General features: G+C 44.9%; 1 protein-coding gene across 1 annotated transcript; it reads left to right on the forward strand.

Moving 5' to 3' along the window:
* Window positions 1-16,394: 16,394 nt before the first annotated feature.
* Window positions 16,395-19,770, forward strand: LOC124672045. The gene is made up of 10 exons (XM_047208339.1): window positions 16,395-16,455; window positions 17,301-17,488; window positions 17,599-17,763; window positions 17,948-17,985; window positions 18,074-18,352; window positions 18,513-18,652; window positions 19,068-19,132; window positions 19,227-19,295; window positions 19,393-19,566; window positions 19,649-19,770. Coding segments are annotated over exons 1-10 (1,242 nt in total). The 5' UTR covers window positions 16,395-16,453.
* The last annotated feature ends 1,272 nt before the right edge of the window (window positions 19,771-21,042 follow it).

Here is a 21,042-nt window from a genome sequence, read left to right on the forward strand (position 1 = left end):
TACCACAATAGTTTTTAAGCTATTTTCCCATGAGCTATATATTGCAAAGACAAGGAATGAAATTTTAAAGGTAGCACTCAAGTAATTTACTTTGGAATGGCGAGAGAAATACCACATAGTAGGTAGGTATGGTGGACACAAATGGAATAGTTTTTGGCTCAAGGATTTGGATGCACGAGAAGTATTCCCTCTCAGTACAAGGCTTTGGGCTAGCAAGGTTGTTTGAAGCAAACACAAGTATCAACCGGTACAACAAAACTTACATAAGAACATATTGCAAGCATTATAAGACTCTACACTGTCTTCCTTGTTGTTCAAACACCTCACCAGAAAATATCTAGACTTTAGAGAGACCAATCATGCAAATCAAATTTCAACAAGCTCTATGGTAATTCTTCATTAATAGGTGCAAAGTACATGATGCAAGAGCTTAAACATGATCTATTTGACCAAAACAATTGCCAAGTATCAAATTATTCAAGACCATATACCAATTACCACATGAAGCATTTTACGTTTCCAACCAAATAACAATGAACGAAGCGAGTTTCAACCTTCGCCATGAACATTAAAAGTAAAGCTAAGAACACTCGGTGTTCATATGAAACAACGGAGCGTGTCTCTCTCCCAAACAAAGAATGCTAGGATCCGATTTTATTCAAACAAAAACAAAAACAAAAACATACGGACGCTCCAAGTAAAGCACATAAGATGTGACGGAATAAAAATATAGTTTCACTAGAGGTGACCTGATAAGTTGTCGATGAAGAAGGGGATGCCTTGGGCATCCCCAAGCTTAGATGCTTGAGTCTTCTTAAAATATGCAGGGATGAACCACGGGGGCATCCCCAAGCTTAGACTTTTCACTCTTCTTGATCATATTGTATCATCCTCCTCTCTTGATCCTTGAAAACTTCCTCCACACCAAACTCAAAACAAACTCATTAGAGGGTTAGTGCATAATCAAAAATTCACATATTCAGAGGTGACATAATCATTCTTAACACTTCTGGCATTGCACAAAGCTACTGAAAGTTAATGGAACAAAGAAATCCATCCAACATAGCAAAACAGGCAATGCGAAATAAAAGGCAGAATCTGTCAAAACAGAACAGTCTGTAAAGATGAATTTTTTAGAGGCACTTAACTTGCTCATATGAAAAAGCTCAAATTTAATGAAAGTTGCGTACATATCTGAGGATCACTCACGTAAATTGACAGATTTTTCTGAGTTACCTAGAGAGGGGGCTACTCAAATTCGTGACAGCAAGAAATCTGTTTCTGCGCAGTAATCCAAATCTAGTATGAACCTTACTATCAAAGACTTTACTCGGCACAACAATGTAATAAAATAAAGATAAGGATAGGTTGCTACAGTAGTAACAACTTCCAAGACTCAAATATAAAATAAAATCGCAGAAGTAAAATAATGGTTTGTCTCCCATAAGCGCTTTTCTTTAACGCCTTTCAGCTAGGCGCAGAAAGTGTGAATCAAATATTATCGAGAGATGAAGCATTAACATCATAATTTGTTCTAAAAATAGAATCATAAGGTAACTTCATTCTCTTTCTAGGGAAGTGTTCCATTCCTTTCTTGAGAGGAAATTGATACTTAATATTCCCTTCCTTCATATCAATAATAGCACCAACGAGTTCGAAGAAAAGGTCTTCCCAAAATAATGGGACAAGATGCATTGCATTCAATATCCAAGACAACAAAATCAACGGGGACAAGGTTATTGTTAACCGTAATGCGAACATTATCAATCCTCCCCAAAGGTTTCTTTGTAGAATTATCGGCAAGATTAACATCCAAATAACAATTTTTTAATGGTGGCAAGTCAAGCATATCATAGAGTTTCTTAGGCATAACAGAAATACTTGCACCAATATCACATAAAGCATTACAATCAAAATCATTGACCTTCATCTTAATAATGGGCTCCCAACCATCTTCCAACTTCCTAAGAATAGAAGTTTCAAGTTTTAATTTCTCTTCTCTAGCTTTTATGAGAGCATTTGTAATATGTTTTGTGAAGGCCAAATTTATAGCACTGGCATTAGGACTTCTAGCAAGTTTTTGTAAGAACTTAATAACTTCAGAGATATGACAATCATCAAAATATAAACCATTATGATCTAAAGCAATGGGATCATTGTCCCCAATATTTTGAAAAATTTCAGCAGTTTTATCACAAGCAGTTTCAGCAGTTTTAGCAGTTTCAGGCAGTTTTGCACGCTTTGCATTAGGAGTAGAAACATTGCTAACACCAATTATTTTGCCATTAATAGTAGGAGGTTTAGCAACATGTGAAGCGTCAACATTACTAGTGGTGGTAATAGTCCAAACTTTAGCTACATTATTCTCTTTAGCAAAATTTTCTTCTCTTTCCCACCTAGGATGCAATTCAGCCATCAATCTAATATTTTCATTAATTCGAACTTGGATAGCGTTTGCTGTAGAAAATAACTTAATATCTTTAGTTTCATTAGGCATAAATTTCAATTTTAAAAGATCAACATTAGCAGCAAGACTATCAACCTTAGAAGCAAGAACATCAATTTTTCCAAGCTTTTCTTCAACAAATTTGTTAAAATCAGTTTGTGTACTAATAAATTCTTTAAGCATGGCTTCAAGACCAGGGGGTACGCTCCTATTATTGTTGTAAGAATTACCATAACCATTATCATTATTAGAAGGATATGGCCTATAGTTGTTACCAGAATTATTCCTATAAGCATTGTTGTTGAAATTATTATTTTTAATGAAGTTCACATCAACATGCTCTTCTTGAGCAACCAATGAAGCTAAAGGAACATTATTAGGATCAACATTAGATCTACCATTAACAAGCATAGACATAATAACATCAATCTTATCACTCAAGGAGGAGGTTTCTTCAACAGAATTTACCTTCTTACCTTGTGGAGTCCTTTCAGTGTGCCATTCAGAGTAATTTATCATCATATCATCAAGAAGCTTTGTTGTGGCGCCTAAAGTGATGGACATAAAAGTACCTCCAGCAGTTGAATCCAATAGGTTCCGCGAAGAAAAATTCAGTCCTGCATAAAAGGTTTGGATGATCATCCAAGTATTCAGTCCATGGGTAGGGCAATTCTTTACCAGAGATTTCATTCTTTCCCATGCTTGGGCAACATGCTCATTATCCAATTGCTTAAAATTCATTATGCTACTTCTCAAAGATATAATTTTAGCAGGAGGATAATATCTACCGATGAAAGCATCCTTACATTTAGTCCATGAATCAATACTATTCTTAGGCAAAGATAGCAACCAATCTTTAGCTCTTCCTCTTAAGGAGAAAGGAAACAATTTCAATTTTATAATGTCACCATCTACATCCTTATACTTTTGCATTTCACATAGTTTAACAAAATTATTAAGATGGGCAGCGAGCATCATCGGAACTAACACCGAGAAAATTGCTCTCTCATAACAAGATTTAGTAAAGCAGGTTTAATTTCATAAAATTCTGCTGTAGTAGCAGGTGGAGCAATAGGTGTGCATATGAAATCATTATTATTTGTGCTAGTGAAGTCACACAACTTAGTATTCTCAGGAGTTCCCATTTTAGCAATAGTAAATAAAGCAAACTAAATAAAGTAGAGTAAATGCAAGTAACTAATTTTTTGTGTTTTTAGTATAGAGAACGTAAACAAGACAATAAATAAAGTAATGCAAGTAACTAATTTTTTTTATATTTTTGATATAGAAAGCAGACAAAGCAGAAAATAAAATAAAGTAAAGCAAGACAATAACAAAGTAAAGAGATTGGATGTGGGAGACTCCCCTTGCAGCGTGTCTTGATCTCCCCGGCAACGGCGCCAGAAATTTAGCTTGCTGACGCGTAAAGCACACGCCCGTTGGGAACCCCAAGTGGAAGGTGTGATGCATACAGCAGCAAGTTTCCCTCAATAAGAAACCAAGGTTTATCGAACCAGTAGGAGATGAAGGCCACGTGAAGGTTGTTGGTGACGGAGTGTAGTGCGGCGCAACACCAGGGATTCCGACACCAACGTGGAACCTGCACAACACAATCAAAATACTTTGCCCCAACTTAACAGTGAGGTTGTCAATCTCACCGGCTTGCTGTAAACAAAGGATTAAACGTATGGTGTGGAAAATGATGTTTGTTTGCAATGAGCAGTAGAGAACAATGATTGCAGTAGATTGTATTCAGATGTAAAACAATGGACCGGGGTCCAAAGTTCACTAGTGGTGTCTCTCCAATAAGAAATAGCATGTTGGGTGAACAAATTATAGTTGGGAAATTGACAAATAGAGAGGGCATAACAATGCACATACATATCATGATGACTAATATGAGATTTACTTAGGGCATTACGACAAAGTACATAGACCGCTATCCAGCATGCATCTATGCCTAAAAAGTCCACTTTCGGGTTAGCATCCGCACCCCTTCCAGTATTAAGTTGCAAACAACAGAAAATTGCATTAAGTAAGGTGTGTAATGTAATCAACACAAATATCCTTAAACAAAGCATCGATGTTTTATCCCTAGTGGCAATAGCACATCCACAACCTTAGAACTTTACGTCACACTGTCCCGGATTCAATGGAGGCATGAACCCACTATCGAGCATAAATACTCCCTCTTGGAGTCACAAGTATCAACTTGGCCAGAGCCTCTACTAGCAACGGAGAGCATGCAAGATCATAAACAACACATATATGATAGATTGATAATCAACTTGACATAGTATTCCATATTCATCGGATCCCAACAAACACAACATGTAGCATTACAAATAGATGATCTTGATCATGATAGGCAACTCACAAGATCTAACATGATAGCACAATGAGGAGAAGACAACCATCTAGCTAATGCTATGGACCCATAGTCCAAGGATGAACTACTCACACATCAGTCCGGAGGCTATCATGGTGATGTAGAGTCCTCCGGGATATGATTCCCCTTTCCGGTAGGGTGCCGGAGGCGATCTCCTGAATCCCCCGAGATGGGATTGGCGGCGGCGGCGTCTCAGTATGTTTTCCCGTATCGTGGCTCTCGGTAATAGGGTTTTCGCGACGGAGAGTATAAGTAGGCGGAAGGGCAGAGTCGGAGGAGGCACGGGGGCCCCACACCATAGGCCGGCGCGGGCCCCTCCTTGGCCGCGCCGCCCTATGGTTTGGGCGCCTCGTGGCCCTACTTCGTATCCTCTTCGGTCTTCTGGAAGCTACGTGGAAAAATAAGACCCTGGGCTTTCGTTTCGTCCAATTCCGAGAATATTTCCTTTGTAGGATTTCTGAAACAAAAAACGAGTACAAAACGAGAACCGGCGCTTCGGCATCTTGTCAATAGGTTAGTGCCGGAAAATGCGTATAAATGATGTAAAGTGTGTATAAAACATGTGAGTATTGTCATAAAACTAGCATGGAACATAAGAATTATAGATACGTTTGAGACGTATCAACCGTCACTCCAAAGTGAATTGCTTGTGGTGCTACATTTAAACCTTCAAACATTATTACTTGTTTTGTGTTTTGTTTTAGCTCATGAGAAAGTAAAAAATGGTTTATTGTCTTTTCATGACTTCATTTCGTGACTAGCATGAATAATGTGATGGTCCTTAATATTGCAAAAAGAGCAAGGCAACCGGCTGCCCATCCCAAATAAAATATAAAATAAACAAATAATGTTCCGCACATTATGTACCGAAGAGATCCTAAATAATGGTGTGCATTGGAGAACTACATGGGAGCCGCTCTTGAGGTCACTATATGAAAGGATGATAGATCATTTGATACCATTCGTTGACATAGACATGCATACCTCTCAAAATATATATTTTCAAAACTCCTATTGCATTCAAAATAAAAAAGCTCTAGCACATGAGTAATCTTGCTTCCCTCTGCGCATGACCTTTCTTTTAATTTTAATATAATGCCCTCATGAAGAACAACACGTGGCGTCTAGTTCCTCCACATCATGGCAACAAAAATATCATCGACTGCAAATGGATCAGATCAATAAAAATTCAGATGGCTCTATAGAGGGTACAAAGCTCGCTTGGTAGCAAAGGGAAAACAACGATACTGTATTGATTATGAGCATACTTTTAGTCCGGCCTGTTGTTAAAGTCGCCACTATTCGTCTTGTTTTGTCTATTGCTGTTTCTAGGGGCTGGAGTCTTTGACAACTTGATGTCAAGAATGTGTTCTTACATGATGTTCTGGAAGAGGAAGTATATATGAAGCAACCTCCTGGGCATGAAGATGCAAATTCCCCTCAACATATTTGAAAAGTGGAAATATCTTTGTACGGTCTCAAACATGCACCAAGAGCATGGTATTCTCATTTGAGTACCGAACTTCAGCAACTAGGATTTTGGCCATCCCAAGATGATACATCCCTATTCATCTATGACAAGTCAGGTATCACGGTATTTGTCCGCGTCTATTGTGGATGACATTATAGTTACTAGCTCATCACAACAATCTATCTCTACATTAGTCCATAATTTAAATATTCACTTTGCCATTAAGGATTTGGGAGACTTACATTTCTTTTTGGGCATTGAAGTAAAGAAAATTCCAGATGGCCTTGTCCTTACACAAGGCAAATATGCTACGGATTTACTAGTCAAAGTCGGCATGGACAAGTGTAAGTCATCTCCTACACCTTTATCTCCATCATAAAAATTGTCTGCTCATGAAGGAGAAGCTCTTGGTCCCGAAGATAGCACCAGGTACAAGAGTGTGGTAGGTGCCTTACAATATTTGACATTAACTCGACCTGCTATCTCTTTCTTAGTCAATAATGTGTGTCAGTACTTACATGCTCCTACTACTATACATTGGACAACAATTAAGATAATTCTACTATATATTAAAGATACTTTCATCGTAGGTACTACATTTAAGAAATCCATATCTACCTTGATTAGTGCAGACTGGGCAAGTTGCATTGACGACAGGAGGTCCACAGGAGGCTTCTCTATATTTCTGTTGACTGCCAAAACCCACCGGCGGGCAGCGGCCTTGTCAACACTGTAGAGCCGGGGGGAGCCTAGAGCTGCGGCTGGCTGAGACCCCTCCGAGCGACGGCCCGCAATGCTCTTCTGGTCACACGCGGCGTTGCGAAGTGCAAGGGCGTGCCACCCGACCTATACCCGGTCGGGAAGGTGATGAGGTTGCCTCGCTTAGTTTCCTGCGGGGCATACATGTAAACGTTAAATACGAGCCTCGATCGGCTCTCGGGTTATCCCGTGAATCGGCTCAAAGAGCCGATCCACCCATGATCCGTACGGGGTGCACGAATACTTGGTGGTCCTGCTTGATCAAGATGAAGCTAATGAGATCTACGACGATTTAGGGTTTTCACCGCATAACCGGATCATCCTACTCCGGGTTGGGCCTTGCGGCCACGCACGGTGCTCGTAAGCCGATCCTAAACAAGGCCGGAAAACCAACATGAAGTTGATCCTAGGAACATCCCGTTTAGGACTTGCGAACGCCACCCTACGTGCCACTGGATCCCCCCCCATTGTAAGGCCAAACTATTGCAGATATTAAACTAATCCTTGTAGAACAAGGAGCAATCGTAACGGACCAGATCTACTAAATAATGATCAAGCGGGGTGCCGCCCCCACACCTGAGATAGGCGTGAGGGCGGCTAGATATGCAAGGGTTGCACTACGTAAGCATGCTTAAACGAAGAACAATGCTAACCCTAACACATCTAATGATAACTACGTTGCTCGCCATCAAAAACGCTTCGAGTACGAGCAACGCATGAACAACGTGGGGCTTGTGCTGCCTAGATCGCAAGATGCGATCTAGGCAGCATGTCGCTACCTGATAGAAACCCTCGAGATGAAGGAGTTGGCGATGCGCCGAGATTGGTTTGTTTTTGGGGTTGAACGTGAGTTGTTGTTTATTCCATAAACCCTAGGTACATATTTATAGTCCAGGGGACTCTCTAATGTGGGCGTGCACTAAACCGTGCACGAGACAAACCCTAACTTTTAATCTAACATTCAATCTACCATAAAGATACACGGGCAATTCAGCCCAATCCCTTCGTGTCAGGCCGCTTCAGGATTCCTCCACATGTAATCTTCCAAGCCCGGCCCACCTCTGGATTTGTCTAAAATATGGTGATAACACATGCCCCCCTGGTTTTGGAAATAACATTTCCAAAATCATTATGCTTTTCCTTCGAAGGGTCATGTCGTGGCAGAGCAGAGCTGTTGCAGTATCCGTCATCATTATGCCCTGTCTTCTCAGCTTCTCTGCAAAATTCGATAGCCCTGGCGTCATCTCCTCGGGAACTTATACATTAAATCCTCACCAGGCTTCTCGTTATTTAACTGTGCCGATTGATTAGCTTTCTTCATCTCCTTCTTCTGTCCCAACCATCGGCACCCCAAAAACCCTTCTGCGCACCATGTCTTCTTCCTCCTCTGCCTCGTCGGGACTTTCCTTTGAATCCTCTTCCCCCGAACCGATGCCAGCACCGAGCCCACAAGAGGCCCATGCGGCCAACATCCGCCGCGCCATTGAGGCCGGGGAGGAGTCGGACCATGACTTCTCCCTCCGGTCCGAGGACGACCAGTCCTCGACGGACGGGGAGAGCGACCTCCGTTTCCTCGCCGGCGGGGAATCGGAGGAGGAGAGCGACGACGATCGCTTCTCCTGGGACGACTTCACCTCCTCCGAGGGGGTGGTGGAGGAAGAAGAGGAAGAGGAGGACGATGACGACGACTCCCTCGAGGGCTACCCACCAGCAAAGCGCCTTCGCATGTGGTGGGATGACGACAGCAGCGATGATGAAGACGGGGACGAAGCCCCCGTGGAGGGCTACGGGAGTAGCGACGAGGAGCCCATCGGCAGCGGTGCCGATGAGAGCTCCGAGGATGACGACGAGGGCAGTGACGGCCCGTAGATAGGACCCCTAACATAGGGTCAGTAGTAGCAGATTTGGGCAATATATCCCCTAGTATTTCCTTTTGAGGGCAATTAGCTCTTTCTGTAAGAAATCTCGCCTATCAATGAAGAACTGTTCCCCAATTCGAGTTTGCCGATTTCTTCTGAGTTTGATTGAACCGATTTGCCTCTCCTACTGACCTTGCCGATTTGCCCTCTTCGCCAATGTGTAATGAGCCGATAACAACGCATCGGTCCTTCGACAGAGCAATCTACCAGGCCTGTTGCCCCCCGAGTCTCAGCTAATGCAGAAACAGAGACGAGGATACGCGCATGAGCTGTGTAGACTCGGGCCCGATCGTGTGTGGGGAAGTTCCTTATGCAGCGTCAGCCGATTTGAACACAAATCGGCTTCTCTGAGCGGAAAGCCTTCAAGGTGAGCTGCCCCCCGAGCTCTTACTCGAGGCGAGAATGCCGGAGAGAATGTGCCACAGCCGATCGAAGTCCTGGATTTGGTGAAGGCTTAAAAATCCTCGCACAACTAGAGTCGATGGCTACGCATCGGCTGTTTCTTGATTCTGAAGTCGATGTCTGCTGCATCGGCTGTGCTCGAAAATTTTCGAATTTTCATTTTTATTACGGCCGACCTGTGCATCGGCCCCCATATTCCAGTACCCATCAACAAAAGATGAGATGCTTCTGTTGCATATCCTCGTATTTTCATATACTCGGGTGCCCCCCGAGCCGATTCTCGTCAAGAAAATTGATGGTATCGGCTGCGTTGGATAACATGTTGAACCCGAGCAGAAAGGTAGGTGAGGATAATTTTGGCCGATTGCTGGAATCGGCCTCCACGTTGCTTGCTCGTTGAAGGTTTTGTAAGTTCCCTTCGTAAATTTTTGGGGCCGATCACAAGGATCAGCCTCTCCTGGTTTGCTCATTGGTTTGATCTTGCTACTTGGTCAGGCTGGATGAAACCAACCCAACCTCTGACTTGATGCGCCTGCTGTCGTCCACCTTGAGCGCTCCGGAGAGTCGTGGAGGGCTAAGCTCTGTCGGCAAGACGAGTACCATGTTTGTGCCAGCCGATGTCTCATCATCGGCTTTCCTCTGTTTGGGGCGCCACTCCATTTTCCGTGGACGACCCTCTTCGTCCAGGGTTCGCTGAACCTTTGCAGCCAGATCAGGCCGTGCCTTCCTTAGCGTATGCGGGTACAACCTTTCGGCTTCCTCCGGGCCGCGCAATCGCTGAACCCTGCGCTTTTGGGAACGGCTGAGTCCGTCGGGGCACCACCTTGGCCGGTGGTACCTGTCTTCTTCCACTTCTCCCTCGTCTTCTGAATCTTCAAGATCTGCCCAACGAGGTGACTCAGCGCGTTCGCTTTGTGGCGGGAGAGGCCCTAGGCGCTCGAACACAGACACGTTGGCTGCCTCCTTCTTTTTCTGATTGCATTCTGGGCAATTGCCGATTGTGGGCAATCGGCTCATTCCTGAATCCCAGCAGTGTCTGAAGAAGGGGCAGTCCCAATGCCTGGCGTTGTCGTCTTGCTCCCTTGATGCTTCTGTGGCATAGCGCTCGTGCTCCTTCTCATCGCGATTCTGCCGACGATGTCTTCTGGCTTCTCTAGCCAAACGATCTTCTCTATCATCGTAATTGGGTCGCCGGCGTTGGTCATACTGACTAACATATTTGTTGAGGAGGTGATCAGAGAGGGGTCGCTGATATCTTATATTCTTCACCTCTCCCTCTGTGACATAGCGCTTGCCATCATGATGGAGCCGATCGCGTGGAGCGGCCTCCTCTGTGTCCTTGCTATGAGAGCAGCTGCCCCCATCTCCATCTTTGCCGAGTGGTTTCCGGGTCCTACCATGTTGATGCTTGAACGAGGGACCTGGCTGGCAACCTTCGGGGTAGATGATTTCTACCATGTTAACGGCGGGGAAGGGTTGGGTGTCGACCTTCATGGCGTATCGGTTGAAAATTAGCCGCCCCTTCTCTATCGCCGCTTGGATGTGCCGACGCCACACCGGCGGTCGTTGGTGGCATGGGAAAGCGAGTTGTGGAATTTGCGGTACGGCTTTCCGTTTAGCTCCTTCGCCGTGGGGAATTTGAGACCTTCGAGGAATCGTCAACTTGTTTCTCCTTGAGCGAGGAGGTCGAAGATTTGTTCGGTCTTGGTTATGTCAAAATCAAATCCCACGGGCGGCCCCGGTGGCTTTACCCATTTGCGGGCCACGGGGTTCCCCCGAGTCCACTCGGCCACTCGCTATCTCTTGGCCTCCCGCAGGCACTTCATCCTCCTTCGTATCGACCTTGACTACCGCACGCTTGAACTTGTCTTGGTACGGGTCGGGGTGGCGCTGTTCATATGCTGATAGTTTCGAACCATGTGCGCCGGCGAGGATAATCTGCTTGGGAGGCCATGTCCTTGAGCTGTGTTGCAAGGCCTGCTACGCCAACTCGACTGCTTCCTTTTCGGTTATACGAACCGAATAACATCGGTTCCTAAGATTCCTGAAGCGCTGGATGTATTCCGTCACCGTTTCCCCGCGCTTCGACGTAGTTGTGCTAGATCGGCAATGCCGGACTCGGAAGCTTCGAATGGTATTGCATATGGAACTGTTCTTCCAATTGCTTCCAAGTTTGGATGGAGTTTGCTGGCAAGGAGGTGTACCATCCAAAAGCCGATCCCGTGAGGGACTGTGAAAAAAGCCTCACGCGTAGCTGATCCGACACTGAAGCCGGTCCTAGTTGAGCCAAATATCGGCTGATGTGCTCGATGGAGCTGGAACCATCTGATCCACTGAATTTGGAGAAGTCTGGGAGCCGATATTTAGGTGGCAGCGGGATCATCTCGTAATCGTCGGGGTACGGCTTGGAATAGCCGACTGCCCTTCTTTTCGGCATCATGCCGAACCGGTCTCTCGGTATGGTGCCGATCCGATCCGCTGTGCTTGGCCGTAGGAGTTGCACTCGAAGATTCGCCGGGGTGGCGTACTTGGCCTGCCATGTTTGCTTTTCCAGCTCTGAGCCATCTGCAGGAGCTGGGCTCGGGAGTTTCGTCGGCGTGGCGTACTTAGTTAGCCACGTCTGCTCTGTCGCCGACGTTCCTCCTGTCTTCGCCGGAGTCCCCGATGTTGTGGCCCGGTTTGTGAGTGCCCAGTCGCCACAATCCGGCACATACATGCACGCGTATCCATGAGGGATCTCCTTAGGCGCCTCCATTAAGAACTGGTAGTCACTAGGGTCGCCACCAATCCTCGTAGACGAGGAATGCCGGTGTAGTCGGCACTTCAGCTGGTGCTGCCAACGCAAATGGCAGCGGTGGACGGGACTCGGAATGGCAACTCTCCTTGATGAGTCCCGAGAGCTGGTCCCGACGGCGAGTGCCGGTGGCTCATGATCTCTGGATCACGCGCGGAGCGACACGCTCCGGCACGTTGACCAAGTTCTCGAGTGGCGGTGCAGCGAGTGAGCCACCGGGTAGTTGATCTCCTGCCGCGGACCCCCGGTGCGTTCCTCCGACGGGGCAGAGAGGTCTATCCCATCGAGTGCACCTTCGGTGAGAACCCCTTCCATCCGATGCCACCGGAACGGGTTCTGCGAAAAGAGCCGATGAGGTCGGCTTCGAGGGTAGCCTTGATCTCGTTGTATTGCTTTTTTAGGTCATCGGGCGGATCCTCGTAGGTGAGCGGCGTGCCGTCCGCCATCTCGGATGTAGATGGCGATGTGGTTGATGTAGACGATTGTCCCACCGGGCGTGCCGAGAATGTGTTGACTGCCAAAACCCACCGGCGGGCAGCGGCCTTGTCAACACTCTGTAGAGCCGGGGGAGCCTAGAGCTGCGGCTGGGCTGAGACCCCTCCGAGCGACGGCCCGCAATGCTCTTCCGGTCACACGCGGCGTTGCGAAGTGCAAGGGCGTGCCACCTGACCTATACCTGGTCAGGAAGGTGATGAGGTTGCCTCGCTTAGTTTCCTGTAGGGCATACATGTAAACGTTAAATACGAGCCTCGATCGGCTCTCAGGTTATCCTGTGAATCGGCTCAAGAGCCGATCCACCCATGATCCGTACGGGGTGCACGAATACTTGGTGGTCCTGCTTGATCAAGATGAAGCTAATGAGATCTACGACGATTTAGGGTTTTCACCGCATAACCGGATCATCCTACTCCAGGTTGGGCCTTGCGGCCACGCACGGTGCTCGTAAGCCGATCCTAAACAAGGCCAGAAAACCAACATGAAGTTGATCCTAGGAACATCCCGTTTAGGACTTGCGAACGCCACCCTACGTGCCACTGGATCCTCCCCCATTGTAAGGCCAAACTATTGCAGATATTAAACTAATCCTTGTAGAACAAGGAGCAATCGTAACGGACCAGATCTACTAAATAATGATCAAGCGGGGTGCCGCCCCCACACCTGAGATAGGCGTGAGGGCGGCTAGATATGCAAGGGTTGCACTACGTAAGCATGCTTAAACGAAGAACAATGCTAACCCTAACACATCTAATGATAACTACGTTGCTCGCCATCAAAAACGCTTCGGTACGAGCAACGCATGAACAACGTGGGGCTTGTGCTGCCTAGATCGCAAGATGCGATCTAGGCAGCATGTCGCTTACCTGATAGAAACCCTCGAGATGAAGGAGTTGGCGATGCGCCGAGATTGGTTTGTTTTTGGGGTTGAACGTGAGTTGTTGTTTATTCCATAAACCCTAGGTACATATTTATAGTCCAGGGGACTCTCTAATGTGGGCGTGCACTAAACCGTGCACGAGACAAACCCTAACTTTTAATCTAACATTCAATCTACCATAAAGATACACGGGCAATTCAGCCCAATCCCTTCGTGTCAGGCCGCTTCAGGATTCCTCCACATGTAATCTTCCAAGCCCGGCCCACCTCTGGATTTGTCTAAAATATGGTGATAACAATTTCTTGGACCAAATCTTGTATCATGGAGTGCTAAGAAACAACCTGTGTCTAGATCAAGCACTGAGACTGAGTACAAATCTTTAGCAAATGCTAACGATGAAGTGATATGCGTTGAAACACTTCTCAAGGAACAACGTATAAAAGTCAAAGAAATTCCATGTCTATGGTGTGACAATATGGTTGCTACATATTTTTCTGCTAATCCTATCTTTCATGCAAGGACGAACCACATAGAAATTGTCTTCCATTTTGTCAGAGAGGGAGTTGCAAAGAAGCTCCTTGACATATGCTTCGTCTCAACACATGATCAAGTTGCTGATGGATTTACAAAAGCTTTGCTTCAAGGGAATTAGAAAATTTTGGGCATAATCTTAACTTGTATAAATTTTCTACAAGTTTTGATTAAGGGAGGATGTTAGGAAATCAACCTTACCATCTTTGTGTAAACCGAATTATTCCGGATTGAGTCAATCAAGGGATTCGGTAGGTGAGGTTGAGATTAGATGGCAAGGCATGATTGAGTCAATCACCCGTGTCCCCTTCCTTAATCAAGATTGTAGCCGTTTGTAACCGTTGGGTTTGGTCCCTTTATTAACACGTAAACGATGGGAGGTAAACCATCGGTTCCACAAAACTTGAGAACCGGCTGTAGAAATAATGTGCAACCATCTCCAGTCGCTTTCACCTAGACTTCATGGCATCCCAATGCTCCCCTGACCAATGCTCTCCTGATTGGAGATAGGACCACATATGGATATTAGGAAGCAGAGATCAGGGGAGGATGGGCTTGCTGGAAACTCTTGGGCATGCGACATCACCGGTGAGCTCTCGGTGGATGCCATGGTCCAACTCTTCAAGCTAAAAGGATGGGCTTGCGTAGAGCTAGGTGTGCCAACCTAAAAGATTCGGGGGGAGGGGGGCTGGGCTTCCACTACCTCAAGCTATGGCTTGCGAGCAACGATACTGATCGACTATGGTTGCACTACACCCTTAAGTCGATGCCTAAGGCCACGACATTGTTTAAAGACTTTGTCCACGTGCATATCGGCTCGGGGGCTAGTATCCTATTTTGGGAGGACCTGTGGATCTCTAGCTCCGCGACATCGCCGGTGAGCTCTCGATGGATGCCACGGTCCAATTCTTCAACTCTAGGAGGTTGTGGCAGTTGTGCCCATTGGCGGGGGCACCAATGCTTTTCGATGGAAGTGGGAGGCTAACGGGGCATTCTTTGCTAAATCATCATACCGGTGCTCTTCCAAGGCACCATGGCATTACCCGGCGCGACCAACGTGTGGAACACCTTTGCCCTGATGAAGTTAAAGTTCCATGCTTGGATGGCATTTAAGCGTCAATGCTTGATGGATGAACGTATGCAGCGACATGGCATCACCTCGCACACCATCTGCTCGTTGTGCAATGGCACGGATGAGACACTAGACCATGTCTCTCTTATGTGCATGTTTGCAAACCAAGTGTGGACGGAGGTTGGTGCTAGAGCCAACATGCAGTTTCCTCCGCCCGCTTTGTCTCTCTATGAATGGTGGCCGACTGTGGTGAGCCTTTCGAATACGTCTAGGTAGAAGGAGGCCAACTCTCTAGTCATACTCATTATCCATTCTCTTTGGCTGGAAAGGAATGCGCGTGTCTTCAGCACGCGTGACACCTCGGCGCCTAGGGTCGCTGATGCCATCCTAGATGAGTGGCGTCCGTGGCTCGCTTGTAGACGTGGACCGGAGAGAGCGGACAACTAGGGAGCACGCACGAACGTGGTAGAATCGCAGCTAGGCCTCATGAACAATGATGTTGATGCCGCTCTCTTGTAACTTGTAACTCGGGTTTCTTCCCCTAAGTTTAATACAAAACACTGGGTACTCAAAAAATTAGTATGGATAGCAATCTTTGATTAAATGTTACTTATGGAATTGTGCCTCTATTTTAGGTGATCTAACCTTTTCCAGTGCAGAATTGCTAATTGTTCTAGCATCTCATTGCACCACTTCATGTACGTCAGCATGATATGTTCCTGAGGAACGTATAGATTTCAAAGAAACAAATGTTTGTTACGTTGTTTTATTATTACTATTGTTAAATATATATATGTTGTTCAAGAGGACATGTGTCATCTATCTGGAAGGTTGTATATGGACGCGACGATGTGGCTCTCGAGCTGACTGCACGAATCTTACTGTGAATGAATTGTGAGGATTAGGAGAGCATTTGAGCCGAGCCAGGGTTCCGAAACGAATTTTTGTGTCATCGTATTTTTTTTTTGACAATTTTTCGTGTTCTTCGTCATCTTTAGGTTTCTTTGACAATTTTTCGTTTCTTCGTCACCTTCAGTACCCCTTCTTGGGACGGGCCAGGCTCTTGGGCTGTTAAATTTTAAGTACTGAGGCCAATGTACGGCCCGAGAAGAAAGACCGACCAGAATCAGCCCATGATTTCGTGCCGAACTGGGACCCTACGACCGGGCTGGGCTGTCCATCTATAAATAACGTGATTCCCTGAACCGCCGTCGCCCGGTCACAGTTGCGCATCTATCCCCTGCGGAAGCCGCGCCACCCCTCCCTTGGTCGGCGCGCGGAAGCTGTGTGGGCAAATGTAAGTGTCTATTTCCCCATTTACTAACTGTTCTAGTGCTATTTGAGTCGATTATCCGATTGATCTCTGTGACGAAAGCTATTGTTCTTCCTCTTTGATTGATCCAAGTTAAAATCCATGTACGTCCTCTCAGCCAAATTTTGGTGGGATTTTATATCAATCCGCAAACAACCTCGAGGCATGTATTGGTGTTTGATTCCAACTACTACCCCCCCAACCCCCAAGCAGGCCCCCGTAGCCAATCAAATTATTTTGTTTCTTTTGGGCTCGCCCCATCCATCTTTTGGTCACTCTTTCTCCACCATAACTAGTTAGGGTTTATTGTGCCAGTAACTGGCTGCCAGTTCTTCCTCTTCCTGATTTCCCCACAAAACACTGCGGTTTTGAGAATCGATAAAATGTAACCGGTAAAGCCTTCTTTACTATGCTGCTCTCCAAATAAGTTCCCCTTTTGTGTTTAATACTACAGAGATTTATCATGCAGATGTTTTCTCACAATTTATCGTACAATTATGTAATAAACGAAAGTGGGATTTTGCTTTTACAAATCTCCAACCCAACAACTCTCGCGCCTCCCTCTCTTTGGATATTTCCTCAAACAAGTCGCTCTCTCTTCCTTGTGCATTTCCTCTGTCCAAGCGCATCAATTATCCTAATAGCAGGCGTTTTTCGGTTTTTGAACCTATTAGATCTTGTTCCTAATGCAACAACAGCAATGCAAGTTGGCTACTAGTGAGACTTGACTATGCCATCAATAAGGACCATTCGTTGAAATCCAAACTGCAAGTTGACTACTAGTGATGCTCTGCTAAGCATTTCCCTTGATAATTATTTTTTTGCTTCAGGGCTGCAAAGAAGCAGAAAGAGAAGAGGGACCAAAGAGCCATAGACGAAAAGAAGAGACTGGCTGTAGTCAAGATGCAGAAAAGGGCAAGGGATAAAAGAGCCAGAGACAGAGGGAAACTGTCAAAAGAAAGACAGGTTTCAGGGAATAGTTCTCCCAGAACACCCTGGATAATTGAAATGGTGGAGCGTGAGTCAATTACTTCATGTTCTGTGGTTCTTCATTCTCTTGCATGTATTCCTGCACTACTACAGAGAACACTCACAGTCGTGGTTTAATTACCATGTTTTTTATTTTAGTCAACCGGTTGTGGAGTAAGCAGGCAAAAGATTTTGACGAACGATATGGGCATCCTGATCCAGTTACTTCAGACCGGAGTTTTGTAGAGAAGGCATTTGGTTCTACAAATGTGGATTGCGATGATTCGTTGGCTTCCAGTATTGTCTCGCTTGCTTTATTCGATGGTAATTATGCTTCTTAAAGCTTATGAATATTCTATTTTGTATCCAATCACCACTTCGTGATCTGAATGACGATCTTGTGCAGAAAAGAAGATTTTATTTGCATGCTCGGGCATAGCTATAAAACGTATGCCAACGACGCGTCAAGAAGTATCAATAATTGCGACTTCAAAACGTTTGGTTACAGCGTTTGAGAATAACAGAAACAGAGCTGATAGATTGAGGGTTGGTGCTGCTAATCATCTTTTCCTTTGTGTTTGTCAAGCTGAATGCGATCATTCCAAGTGACGATGATGTGCTCTTTTCACTATAGATTAAAGTGCTCCTTCCTCGCGAAAGAAATATCCATATAGATGGCTTCTTGGGACTATATGATAAAGATATTGCTATTGTCACGTGCTTCTACTGCTCAGATCCCCGTTCTGTCAATCTGGATGCTCAGGTACAACATCTGTCTGATCATGATTCAGTAGTAGCTCTTGGGCGTGCCTTCAACTCGGGCACTTTGATGTCCGTTGAGGGGCAGCGGATTCATGTCGTGACTACGGATGGCTCTGAACGTGCTCTGATCTATAATTGCACTATCACAGAGGTGCGTTGTTGTTTTATTTCCCGCATACATTTTGGCATGACGAAAAATGTGGAACAAAATTTTGTGTTGTAATCACTTCGCCTTACTCCTGTCAGTTGAACTATTTTTTTGTTCGGCTGGTTTTTCCTTCATAATGCTTACCGCTTTGCTTTGGTTCTAGGCTGGACTTGGAGGACCAGTTATTGATAAGGATGGACACTTTCTGGGGTTGAACATTGATTGTGATACCAATACGAAAAGGACCTCGATCCTACCATGGCAGTTGCTTCGTGAACGCTTGCAATATTTTGAGAAGTACACGTATGTCTATACGCTTCTTGTATTTCTGATCTACCAATTTACATACTGTATTATCTATATATTGTAGGCGAGCCATTTTTTGATACAAGCATTGGAGCCTTAGGAGTTCTCTCACAGTAATCTGTGCATTAATAAAAATCTGTTTTTTTTTCTACCTCTAGCTGGTGGGTACTTGCATCAGTACCACATGTAAATGTAATGTTTCTAATTTAGAGCTTTTGCTTCAGTGTTGAAAAGCTAGTAGATACTCCTTTAATCCTTTAAATGTTGGCCATATTTCCTGTCTTCTTTCATGCCACTTTTCCACCTTTCACGATTTGGATCAAGTATTGGTTTAGCTGTTGTGCTGTTGAGCTAGTAATCCCTTGTATTTATTTACTTATTATCATGACTACTCGACTTTGTTTTATTGCAGCCCTAACTCTACCAATTTCCGTGCATATACCTTGCCTGAAGATTTATTCAGCATAGTCCCATCAGGTGTGAATTATCTTTCTATCTTAAAGTTAGCCATCAATCATTGTAAGCAGAATGGCATTTGGAGCTAATACTAATACTGATCGTTTATCATCAGGACATTGGAATACTGTCAACTATCTGACATCCATGGGATATCCTAAGCCACCACCACTTGTGCTCGAGAGTAAGCCATTGCTTTCTATAGTGCTGACTTCCGCCTTCAGTAACTATTTCTAGCTACCTCAGTGACACAACTTCTGTACTTGTTTCTATATGAACAGTTGGTGGGAGTTTGTGTAATAAATTTGAAGAGAAATTTGGTGAATCATATGTTTATAAGGGCTTAGATTACAATCTCTGGTGTCGTGGTACTAGGGAGGGGGTCTTCTCTAAACTTCGGAAAGAAGTCTTAACAAATATATGCCGGCGTGTTGTCTTCCTTACTTCATACAATGGTAATTTTTACAGTTCTGCGCCAATTATTTTTCACACTAAAGTTGTTTAGACTGACTGATTGCCAAAGTTGTGATTTTGCAGGAGACAGGAGATCCTTCGCTTGCACAGGCTATCTTATAAAGTGGCATAAAAAAGGCACGCACGTTATTCTGACCTCGGCCAGTTTGGTTAGGAGTCCCGTTGATGAAGACAAGATCGATTAGAAATTAAAGGTTGCTGCTCCAAATTATTTAACTTGTCATCTGAGTTAGATGATGGTTAATTGAGCTTATATTTCCGTTGCAGATTGATGTATTTTTCCCACCGAATCAGCACGCTACCGGGAAATTGGAACTATACCATTTAGATTATAACATTGCGGTAATCAGTGTTCAGAAGCGTCTACGTGGTACTCATCCGGAGAATATTTTCCACACAGAAAAGCCGCGTAAAAAGGTAGTAGCTATAGGGTGTGAGGTTAATGATGGAGTATTAATGGGGAAAACTGGAGTAGTGGCTAAGAAGCCTTATGACAAACCTAGCAAGCTTGACTGCAAAGACCTTGAGCTGTCTACTTGTAAAATGAAGAAGGTACACTGATGAAAATCCACAAGTAGTTTCTCTGTAATATATCAAGACATTTACTAAGTTGTCATAATCTATCTACAGCATTAAAACTTGTCCATTGTACGTACTTTTTTGCTAGGCTGGGATTGGAGGCCCTCTTGTTAATTTTATTGATGGAAGTTATGCGGGCATGAACTTCTATGATGGAACTCATCAAACACCTTACCTGCCAAGGCGTATCATTGCAAGAGTTCTAAGTGAGACCGATCTCCCATCACAAAGGTACTCTAATTTTCCCGGTTCTTATTGTGTACTGGGTATATCATTTGTGCTTAAATACATTTTTCTTTTTTAATGACAGTGGAATGAAACACCCCATAGACATGATGGGTGAATCCACTGTTAAAAACAGGTACTATTCTTGCTGTTTCCAGAGTCCAAATTCATATACTATTTATTCAACATGAACTTGCATTGAAAATGATTTTGGACGACAGGTGGCCAGTGCCTAAGCCATCTTAGTGGTGTTCTTGGGGACTCCAATTTAGTTGTGGAGATTCTTCAAGAGCAAGGCCTTTTTGGCAATTTGTTGGGAGCCTCCAATTAAGTTGTGGAGATAGCCCCAAGATTTGTGTGGGTTCGGTAACCTCCCTAAGGTTACATAGTGGATCGAGGACATCCCTCTTGGTGGGAATTCTCGAGGAGAATACGGTGGCCCCCGTGCATTTGGAGTGACTTGTCCTCCACACCGCTCCAACGGAGAGTAGCACTCGCAAGAGTGTGAACTTCGGGCTACATCGTCGTCTCCCGCATGCTTCGGTTATTCCTATACCCGAGCTCTTTACTTATGCACTTTACTTTGTGATAGCCATCGTGCTTGAACTTATATATCTTGTTATCACCTAGTTGCTTGTATTGCTTAGCATAAG

This window comes from Lolium rigidum, chromosome 7 (assembly GCF_022539505.1).
Source record: "Lolium rigidum isolate FL_2022 chromosome 7, APGP_CSIRO_Lrig_0.1, whole genome shotgun sequence".
NCBI lineage: Eukaryota > Viridiplantae > Streptophyta > Magnoliopsida > Poales > Poaceae > Lolium > Lolium rigidum.